At 38.5% G+C, this 11,187-nt stretch overlaps 1 protein-coding gene and 1 long non-coding RNA gene across 8 annotated transcripts in view; one reads left to right on the top strand and one right to left on the bottom strand.

Annotated features, from left to right (window-relative positions):
• Positions 1–11,187, top strand: part of KCNT2 (potassium sodium-activated channel subfamily T member 2) — an 87,928-nt gene that overhangs the window by 73,362 nt on the left and 3,379 nt on the right. For 3 of the 6 annotated variants that reach the window (XM_017729706.1, XM_017729705.1, XM_017729703.1), the window contains 5 exons: positions 938–1,021; positions 2,372–2,500; positions 4,788–4,808; positions 8,741–9,041; positions 10,903–10,987. In XM_017729706.1, the coding sequence (XP_017585195.1) occupies positions 938–1,021; positions 2,372–2,500; positions 4,788–4,808; positions 8,741–9,041; positions 10,903–10,987 (620 nt within the window). The remainder of the gene's footprint in view (positions 1–937; positions 1,022–2,371; positions 2,501–4,787; positions 4,809–8,740; positions 9,042–10,902; positions 10,988–11,187) is intronic. The other 3 variants (XM_017729708.1, XM_017729704.1, XM_017729707.1) reach the window with 2 other exon arrangements.
• LOC108445555 overlaps positions 1–11,187 on the bottom strand; it is a 58,544-nt gene that overhangs the window by 47,154 nt on the left and 203 nt on the right. Inside the window, exons 2-4 of one of the 2 annotated variants that reach the window (XR_001860443.1) lie at positions 10,368–10,433; positions 5,016–6,887; positions 1,627–1,713 (exon numbers count right to left, since the gene is read on the bottom strand). This is a non-coding gene — a long non-coding RNA (uncharacterized LOC108445555). The remainder of the gene's footprint in view (positions 1–1,626; positions 1,714–5,015; positions 6,888–10,367; positions 10,434–11,187) is intronic. The other variant, XR_001860444.1, reaches the window with a different exon arrangement.

Genomic DNA, 11,187 nt, shown 5'->3' with positions numbered 1-11,187 from the left:
AGTCCCCCTTCCCGTTCGCGCCCCCCCCCCCCCCAGCTGGGAGACTACCAGTTCAGAAATGAAAGTAGTTGAATCACTATGCATCAAATGAAATCCATCTAGCATCTGAATTTGAACAAATACAGATTCTACAACTCTAAAGGATTTCTGTAATACCTCTGTGAGGTATTTCTTTGTGAAAACCTTTGTTAGCCATGCATTGGCATGAAGCCAACAGAGCTACATGTGTGCTGCATTCCAAGGACTGCAATGCTGCCCTGCTGCACCTGAGTACAGCTGGCAATGAACAGCTCAGCCATAGCTGGAAGAGCACCCACATGGCCCTCTCATTCCAACCCAGGAGGAGAAATATTTGTGATTTTAGCTGATCTAATGTCTGTTCCTGGCCTTAGTCTGCACTTACAAACTAAACTTAATTTCTACCTTTTAACCAATAGCAATACACTTCTGTCAGCAGAGGAACAAGGCATATCAACCCTTAAAAACACTTCAGATTACTCATGTGAATTAAAATAATAGCAGTTTCACCTCAGAGGTACCCACTGAGGACTGCAGACCCATCTAACAGATGCCAGCATTTCTTTTGCACAGAAGAGTTCATTATAATTTCACACCTCGTAGGGCTAACACCTCGCTTCCACTGACACATTCATCTTTGTTTTTATTGTGCCTTATTATGCCTTAGTCTCCTGAATCATGTATGTACATTGCATGCACATGCAGAGCCAATTAAAAAAACCTTATTTTATGTAAGTAAATTCAGCAAAAAGAAAGGGATATGTATTTCTACAGTGATTAAGACACTTAAAGAGATGGATCGTAAACACAGATGTGCAATTTCTTTGAAATTCTCACATGGTGCTAATGGTTGCCTACTCATCTATTCATTAAAGCATTTTTCTTTCTTTTCTGTCTCTCCTGTTAAAAAATCTTGCAGTCATTTGTGAAAGATTATATGATTTCTATCACAAGACTTCTGCTGGGACTTGACACCACACCAGGATCTGGGTTTCTTTGTTCTGTAAGTTATTAAAAATAAATAAATAAATTAGTACAGAGTACCAGAGAAGATTCTGTACTGTCTGCAAAATACTTTAACTTTCTTTGTATGGCATTTCCTTTTGTGAAAGTCCAAGAAAGGCCATCTGTTTCCTTTTTCATCAGGGAGAAGATGAGGAAATTAAACAGAAAACATACCCATTTTTAGTTCCATAGCAAAAAACATCTCCCCAAGAAAACACAATGCATTCTATTAAGCAGAAAATTGGAAAGTCAGGAAGACACAGGAATAGTGCATTTTATATGAAATAGTATGAATGGCAGTTCAGCAGCCAATTTAAAAATTAAATATATAAAATATATTTAATTAATATAAATATAAAATTAAATGCATAGAAACCAGGAAGCCTGGCCAGGACTGTCTCCCAGTCCCCATTCGTGTGGGCAATAAAGTGCACAAGCAGTTTTTATGTAAAGGTCAGATGTATGAAATCACTAGGTGCTGTCGTTAAAAAGTCATCTTGTTATTATATATGTCAATATTCCTTGATGCAATTTAAATGTGTATATAGATACACATATAAAAAAATTAAACAACTGAAGTCATTTCTATTAAATAAACCTCACCTTTCTGTTTTCTCCCACACCCATCATACTCTGGGTAGTAAACAGATGAATACAAGTTGAGTGATTTACAGGTTGCTTTGTGAAGATCTATAAAGAATGGCAAGAAGTTATCAACGATGGTTTAAGAAAGTTGTTTCAATAAAAATTACATATTTCTTGGTCAACCATTAAGCTTCATTACAGTGAATGTAATAACACTTGAAAGTACAACTGAATCTCTAAAAAGGAACTCATATATCTCGAAATAAAGCTAGTAATGAAATAAGTGAGCTTCATTTAAGACTTTATGCCACTTATGCTTAGTGTATCACTTCCTCCCCAGTCCCCTGTCCCCACATATTCAGCCTGCAGTCTGGTGGACAAAATTCAAATTACTCATGCACTGCAGTCTGTCCACACCAGTTTCTTACTGCTGACAATATTTAGTCTATTCATTTATATTTTAGCCAAATATAAACACAAGGTGAAGGCTGCCTTGTAAGTTTTAAGTAATCTTAAACCAAGACCAGAAGTTCATAATGCTAAACTGCTTCCACTACAATGTCTTCTAAACAGGGAGAAAAGAAAAGAAACAGTCTGACAAATTCAACAGAAGTTACAGATTTTTTGTAGAGCAAAGGTGCAATACTACAATAGGATGATTACCAGCTACTGTTTAGTTTTGTTTTTTTTTATGAGTAGCATAGTGAACAAGTGATAAGCCCTCAAGAATTAAAAGTCCTCCTTCCTATTTTTGTCTGTTCAGATGAAGATCACAGAAGAGGATCTGTGGATTAGGACATATGCCAGACTGTATCAGAAGCTTTGTTCCTCTACAGGAGACATTCCAATTGGAGTCTACAGGACAGAGTCCCAAAAGCTCACAACATCTGAGGTGGGTCAGTTCACTGTGCTTTTCTGTGGGTTTGACTCAGAGTGCAGAGGCCTCTGCTGATATGTGGATAGTCACACTAACCCGGGCTGAGCCCCAGGCTCCAGGGGAGCGCAGAGCCAGTGGACACCTGGGCTTTGATTCCTGGGCTCACCTGCAGGGAATGGATGGATGGGAAACAGCTGGGCACGGGCAGGACAGGCTGGGGAGTGAGCTCTGCTCTGACCTCACCTGTGTTCACTAACCTGTTTGCTCTGTAACAAACTTTATAACCAGGGCCTCTTGTGTCAACAACACCAGCACTGTGGTTCAAAACAGGTAGCGTTTCGCTGCTCATGTGACCTTTAAGTTCATTCTCTTGTTGCTCATTTCTAGTTAGTGTTATTCAAAGTATTGTGGGATTTAAGTTTAGCTGCCAAACAGCAGTAATATTTTTTATATGTATTTCTGTGTTTGCCACAGAAATGTGTACATTTCCTCATCTCTCTGTATAAAAAGAATGGCAAAAATACTTTTCCCTGACTATTTAACATACTTTTTTCATTTGGGCAGTTTTGATTTCTGTCATGTATTATCCATTTGTTTACGTGACCATTACTACTGCCACCTCATTAAACCATGGCTTTAAAATGCAACAGCTCTCTCCTTTCTTCTGAAATACTCAGACATAGTTTACACTAATTTCCAAGATAGGCAATTTATACTTTATTTTCCATATTGCAGAAAAATATTAGAAAAAATCAAGGCATATAATGCTTAACTGCCAAGATTTGCTCTTGAGGAAGTAACAGCAGAAGATAATTTTTTAGAAAAGGGTGACAGAAAGCCATGCAAGATTCTGCCCAGTTCACTGAGAGTATCTCTTTGTGGATCACTGCTATCTCTGCAGGTGGCTTTTACAGCTTAGCCAGTGGACTCTATCACTGCAGTAATGTCTGTTGAACTATAGCAGCCTTAACATAATCCAGCAAAATCATTCCTTGGAGAAGAATGTAGTCAACCTCACTGCTAATATGAAAAAAAAAGTCTGTCACAGCTTTCCACAAAGAGAGAACATAGCAGATTTTAAGAATTCATTAAATAAGGATAAGATATAATTCATGGCAATGCTTTATGCTCACATTCAGGTCTGGCTATTTAACTTCAAGTCCAAAAAAAAGAGAATAGGAGTTCTGCTATTACTTCCTACCAACTTTTGCAGGTAATCTCACAAAGAATTTGAGTTAAATCAGGTAGATGAGTAAAGATGGGAGGTTGGAGAAACCTCCTAGTTAAATTTTCAAATTGTGAGGTACTGGACAAATGTGAAAGAATAGCACTCCTTATTTATGAAGTGAAGAAAAAGCAGTTGTTGGTCTTTTTAAACTGAAGGCTCTGAATGCAGACCCCCAGTGGTATTTTCACACAAATACTTGTACAATTTTTTGTTTAGTGAGTGAGAATTTGTGCAACCTTCCCCTCTAGAGAGGGACAGGGAAATCTCCCTCACCTACCTCTTCCCCAGAATACAAAAGAGCAACAACTGTCTCTGCATCTGTGGCCTTTATGGATAGAGACCTACAAATGCAGAGAGGCTGAAAGCCCCAATCGTTCTGCAATGTGTTTATTTTGAAGTTAAAGGAATTTTTTTACTAATTTCATTAATGAAATATTAGCATGGGTTATCATTTTAGCTTTTCAGTACATTAAGCCAGAAAAATGTCATTGGGTAAGATCTTTAAAATGGAAATAAGAGAAAAGTAATTCACTCTTTTTACTCAGGAACTATGAACATCTAACCATAAATTTGAAGGTTTTTAGAGTTATAAGAGAACCTTCAATATAATTATCAATTTGAGTTTAAACAGACATAAGAAACTAAATTTTTTACTGGACATACCCACCCGGATGCTGTTTCAGGTAATGACATGGGTAACTTGAGTCACGAGGACAAAATATGCCAATATTAATATTTAATATGTACAGTTTATCTTTTGGCACTCCCTTTTTCATTATGCAAATGAGAAGCCCTCAATTCACTGACAGATATTCTTAATTTCTTTAAAAGTAAGCAAGGTTTCAGAGACCCAGTAACTAAACAAGTGGATCTAGCCTGCCTCTCAATGACTCATATCTATGACCCAAACCATTTCTATTACATTCAAAAAATATCAGAAAGAGATATGAAATCTTTTTTCATTACCTATGTGGCTGCTTTTCTGTGGCTCCTGTTTAATGATCCGTTTTTGTTTCTTTAGATTCACTTCTGTTTAAATTGTCTTTTGTTTTCTTTTTCCCCTTCCTTTGTCAGTCACGAGACATGGCTTCACAAGTAAGTATTTGCTTATTGTCTGCCTGTTTCTGGGTGTCCTGGTTGAAGCAAGCGCCACACAGCTGGCGGCTTGCTCATTCCCCCCAAGGTGGGATGGGGAGAAAACTGAGAGGCTGAGAGGGAGAAATCTTGTGGGTTCAGGTAAAGTTAGTTCAGTAGGTTAAGCAAAAACTGTGTGTGTGAAAGCAAAGCAAAGAATTTGCTCACACTTCTGATGGGCAGGCAGTGTTTGGCCATCTCCAGGAGAGCAGGGCTCCATCAGGCACAGCCTCAGGACAAATGCTGTAAATTCTCCCATTCCTTCACCTTCCTGCAGCTGTTCCTGCAGAGCACAGCACCATGGATGAGGGATAGCACTTTGATCAGTTGGGATCAGGTGACCTGGCTGTGTCCCCTCCCAAATTCTCGTGCTCCCCCCAGCCCACTTGCTGCTGGGGTGGGTGAGAAGCAGAAAAGGCCTTAGCTCTGGGTAAGCACCACTCAGCAGTAACGAAAACATCCCCATTAGCAACACTGTTTCCATCACAAATCCAAAACATAGTCCCATGCAGGCTGCTGTGAAGAAATGTAACTCAATCCCAGCCAGAAACTGTACGTTAGGTTAAACTGGGGGAGTAAAATCTTCACAGATAATGGAACTATGCAATGCATCATCCTTGAGTAAATGGATCTTAGCACTGTTCTGGACACAAACATTTTGCTAAAAAATCTGAAAGCTGACAGACTGGGACTTTCAAAGAAGCCTGGTGGAATTCTGATTCCTTTTGGGCCTTCTCCTGTTGAATTCTGAAGATAACAAATCCTCTTTACAGTGAAAAGATCATCTGGTGAAAGCCTTAATCTTTAACACCTTAAATGCTAGTGGAGCAAAATCCCCAAGTTTATCATAAATGAATATGTGGCTGTACTTAGCAATGGTTTAGAGAGCTTTTGGAGCAGAAAAGGATTTCTAGAACCCTGGATGCAAGGTAGCGTTCTTGGTAGGCAGAGCAGTAAAGTTTAGTTAATACAGAACTTGCAGTCAGGTAAAAATAAGGCACTGCTTCAGAATGGAACAGATGAAACCACACATTCAAGCTATTTCACATTTTGCACAGAGCTCCCAGGGAGCAGCAAGGCAAGGAAGCAAAAATCTAAAGTTAATTGATGCTTGGTGTTATCACCACAGACATCCTCATCATCTCAAATATGTACACTGGTGTGTCCGTGACCACATTCCTATTCCTGCCGTGTGTTGACCCACCTAATGTTTAGAGTTTAGGGCATGAAATGTCCTATTAGAACGTCATGCCGGAGTGGGTCACGGATGTCTGGCAGCACAAGTGAGCAACCACACCCTTTAGGACACACAGTGGGATACGTGAGACAGGAGCCTGCCTTTGAAAAAAAACAAAAAACAAACAAAGCAAGGGTTTCAAGACAAATATTCCTTCCCTGTGTGCTACAGGAGTGATACCGTGTCATCAGTCATGTGTCTCACGAACCAGATTTACCTGCTATGGAACAAGGAAATGAAATACAATGAAAACAATCAAACCTCAAAGCATTGATAGTTACAAAAGTATTTTTAAATGAAGTTCAAGACTGGTTAAAACAGAAGGGGACACACAGAAGTACTTTGCACTGGAATTTTATCTTCTGTGTGTTTAACAGCTGCCACTGGCAGACACACTTTTGTGCTGCATTTAAAAAAGAGTTTGGGCTTTGCTTTTACTTTCTCTTTAAAGTTGAATTTTTTCCTCTTGCATACAGTGAAGGGCCATTCTGCACAGCTTTCTCAACAGGCATTATAAAAACTTCATAGTTGCTGAAGTAAATATTCAGCTTTATCACCTTCCTTTACGATTTCAGCTCACCTATGCCAGTGTTTCAAAAGTTCGAGCTAAGGATTTACAGACTCACAGAAACAAAATCTTGTTCTTTTACTTGGCCTCTCCCATTTAATCTCTGGCTCAAAAAGTGACTTACCCTCCTGTAGTGACGATGATTGGGATTGGTCTCTGCCTTTCCACTAATGCTGACAGCAAGTCCAGTTGTTTGTTTTGTCAAGAGCTTAACAAGGAAAACTGCGAATGCAGGCTGGAAGAAAGGAAAAACAAGACCATGCAGTTTGCATCAGATTTGTTCATACCAAAGAGCTCCTTCCTATCCATAAATAGCACCTTATCCTATGGAATGTACTCTGCCTACCTTAGTCCTTGCTGTAAAATGCACACAACCCCAAAATGACAGTCTAACAAACAACAAAATCAAATTGCATTCCTGTTCAAAGGGATCCAGGTTCTCTCTTCTGCCCTAACATCAGTGGAGTCAGTAACAAAACTTCAAAAAATCATGTAGTTAAAAAAAAAAAAAAAAGAAAAAAGAAGAAATCCCTTTTCTATTGCAGGCTAAGCTGAAGAGCCTCAATAAACTAGCTCATCTTTACACAAGGCTTATTACAAGATCCTAGTCTAGAATATTAAAAATGTGATTTTACTTGAAGTGCTACAACGTGAACATCTGTGAGGTTCTTTTTAATTATGGGGTTTGATTGTTTTGCTGTTTGATTGGATTTGTTTGTTGCTTTATTCTTTTACACAGATAAAAGGTAGTTTGTACAAAAGTGAAAAATATAAGTATATTTCACACTGTACCCAGTTTACTCATATCAAATACTACTTTATGGACTCCAGAAACCTCAGATTTTGTGGTGAGCCTCTTACAGATAGGTTGTATTCAGCACTGATGAGGTCAACAGAATCTTGCTTTCAGATTTCTTCTTAGCAGGAAAAGGCCATTCAGTAGCTCCTTGGTTAAATTTGCTTTATTTGCTGATCAGAAGCATATTCTGTTTGAGGGGATTCACACGAACTCAGCCTGTTCATTTGCATCATCTTTGTTTTATACTTCATGTATTTATTTTAAACACTTACCACATTGACATCAGTGACTAGTAACTTGGTAATGTGTATGTACTGACACCAGCAAGGACTTTGCTATTCCAACATCAATAAAAGACATTCAAATAGCACAAGAGTAACTCAAGATTGTAAGGAAGTGGGTTTGAAACTAGAAGCTAAAACTGCTCGTTAAATCTAAGATTGAAACAATTTTGAAGCTATCTTTTGAAATGCTTCCTCTTATGTTCCCTAGGGACTTTTGTATGTTAAAAATGCACCTGTAGCCCATCCACCTTTGTTATTTCAGTACTTGTACGTGCACAAACTATTGGTCTTATTTGGGTGGCATAAAGAAAACACAGCCACAGAGGGACAGATTTTGGCTCTTAATTATGGAGGGGTTTTGTCACTGTATGAGTGAAATAGCACCATCACTATTCTTTAAGGTAGGAATCAATTAACTCTTTCACAAGAGGTGCCCTGAATCACACTGAGGGTTACTGCATCCTAATTTCACATGTGCTGGAAGGTCAAGAATGCCTGGGAATCTGAGACACAGTTAACAGGCACGTTTCTACCTGTGGCCTTAAGAGTACTGAAAACAGTGCAGCCAAAGTTGAACCATTACTTAACAAATTCACAACACACATCTAAACAGCAGTTAGACAACTTGAATTTCTGAAAATACGCAGACTGAGAAAAAAGTGGAGAACTCATTCCGAACTGATTCCTAGATGCAGGAAGGGCAATATCAGAAGGCTAAAGTTGCTCTTCTCAGAATCACAATGCAGTTGGGCACAAAATAACACTTCACTGCTTTTGTACTTGACAAAAGTATTTATAGTGTAAATGAGCTTCTAACATGAAAAGTCAAAGTCTAGTAAAGGGTGCCCAGTTCAGGAACAATTGCTAAGTACAAAGAGCTGGATCCCCTCGGCTCCACTGCAGCCAAACCCCATGTCCAGCTGCACTGTTGGAAAGAGAAGAGAACATCTTCATCTGCTTTCATCTAATAAAGCCCTTCATCTCTCTTGTCACTTTCCTTTCAAGTCTCAAATCTCCATCAGCGTGGAGGAATGGGAGGACACCAAAGACACCAAAGACCAGTTCAGCTGCCGCGGCAATCACCGGAACTCAACATCCAGTGACCAGTCCGACCACCCGCTGCTGCGGAGGAAGAGCATGCAGTGGGCACGACGCCTGAGCAGGAGGGCCCCCAGGCACTCTGCTAAAACTGCTGAGAAGATCAACCAGCAGAGGATGAACCTCTACAGGAGGTCAGAAAGGCAGGAGCTTGCTGAACTCGTGAAGAACAGAATGAAGCACCTGGGCCTTTCTCCAGCAGGATACGGTACCACTATTACAGTGCTTCAATAGCAACTTTAGCATTGTGCAAGATGAACTTATTTGTAAGACATGATGGAGCCATAAACAAAATATTAAGTTTATGATAATGTTTTTTGTTTTGTTGGTTTAGGACTGGATTGTTTGTTTTTTTTCATTTACCAAGAGCAACTTGGAGTATTTTTAATGCATTCTATTATCATCCATTCCTATGCTGAGATGGAAAGTACAGAAGGCAGCATGTCAGTCACATTTATATTTAGCAGATGATATGTGTATGCTGAATATATAAGCATTGCCCAGTCACTGAAAAGCTGCATCATATTTCCACAAACCTCTTGAAATAAAGATGAAGACAGGGCTGTTGTGAAGTTCACTCATATGTCAAGGCAGGGAGTTTATACGTGAAGGATATTGTCTTTTCCCCACAGTTTTCAAAAATAATGCCAAATTGTCACATTAAAGTCATTTTTAGAAAGCATGTTTCACTAGGTCTTTAGACACCATTTTTATCCATCAAATCATTCTCCAGCAAGGCTGATGTTGGGTTGCTTTTTAGTTTGTAGGATTGTTTTGGGGTTGTTTAAGCTATGGACAAGAGCTCTTTAACACTTCTGAACACATGTACCACAGCTGGCTGGGTTGCCTTTCTCTGGCCTTGGTTCTGTACCATGTTGGGTGGAAACCCCAGGACTGTGGGTTCTAAGTTCCTAGAAACACCAGGAATTTCTAGGTATGTAAATACAGGCTTTTTATTCCACACCCCATCTGGATAATTTCTGTGCCTTCTGTCTTTGATGTTTCTATACAACTCTCTACAGAATGATTCAAGACTAAATATTTTCCAGGGGTTTCACAGGCCACAGTAACATCTAATCAAACACAAAACTGTTTTGTAAATTTAATTCGTGGTTATACTAGTAACAACAAAACTATTTCATTCCTGCTTTTCTTTTCAAATCCTAGTTAAAAGCCAATAGTAAATATTCATTTCATTACTCAAATTTAGGACTATTAGATACCATCTATAGAGCAGCAAAATCTTGATAGTTAAATGCTTTACCTGATTACATTTATCTGAGTTATACATTTTCCTAAAAAGCTAAAGAGGACGTAACACAGAAGCACTGCCTCTCCTTTTGCTTCTCCTCTTCAGTCTGATCAGATTAAAACCAGTCTCCCTGCAGCAGCCCAAGGAGTATGCCAAGAGAAAATGACACAAAGATACTGCAATGGCAGCTACAAAAGTGTAGTTTAAACCTTGAAAAAAAATTATCAGCCTTCATCCCAACACATCATTAGGAGAACAGTTAAAAATGCAAGAAAGACATACCAATTTCCATTTATACAGCCTCCACATTTCAAGCCCTTGGCACAGGTGATAAAAGGAAAGTGCTTCCTAGATAAATAGAAAAAGGGAAAAAAAGGTTTGTGTTGACCAAATCTGGAGATGGATGAGAATGCCATACACCTGCATTTAACCTTGGTCATCATTTCAACTTGATGCCAGCCAAGCACAGGAGTGTCATTTTTAGACAAACCACAAACTTACTAAGCTGCAGGACAGATTGGTAAATCAGCCTGAAACTGGGTTACATTCAAATTACTATGACTGAAAAAAACCAGAAGATTTTTAAAACATTAGAAAACAGGATGTTTCAGAGCTGATAACTCAAAATAATATCAGGTAGTTTCAATTCAAGTACAGTTGGAAACAGATTGGTAAACTTACTTGAAATCACTCTGGCACCAGACACTTTTTTACAGCTCTGTGAACTTTCATCAAATTGATTTGTCAGAAATAATGCCTTTTACAATTCATTTTTAAATGTAATTTATTTGGTACTTTGTTTTTCCTTGTTCTCTAGATGAAATGAATGATCATCAGAACACCCTTTCTTACATCCTGATCAACCCTTCTCCAGACACGAGATTAGAACTGAATGATATAGTGTAAGTTAAAGCACACAGATTAAAAAAACAAAGTCACAAGACATGCAAAAAAATTTAATATGGAGACTTCTATTTAAAGAGACATCTAATTATACTATTTATGTCCATATTTAAAATATACATACAAATATATAATACATATATTTGTAATGTTTTAAACCTATCATCTTCCTATTACTCTGTATTTTAAATTGAAAAAA

The sequence above is a fragment of the Corvus brachyrhynchos genome, unplaced genomic scaffold, assembly GCF_000691975.1.
Source record: "Corvus brachyrhynchos isolate BGI_N302 unplaced genomic scaffold, ASM69197v1 scaffold101, whole genome shotgun sequence".
Lineage (NCBI taxonomy): Eukaryota > Metazoa > Chordata > Aves > Passeriformes > Corvidae > Corvus > Corvus brachyrhynchos.
The sequence above is the reverse complement of the archived record's forward strand: the minus strand, read 5'-3'. Positions and strand labels throughout refer to the sequence as shown.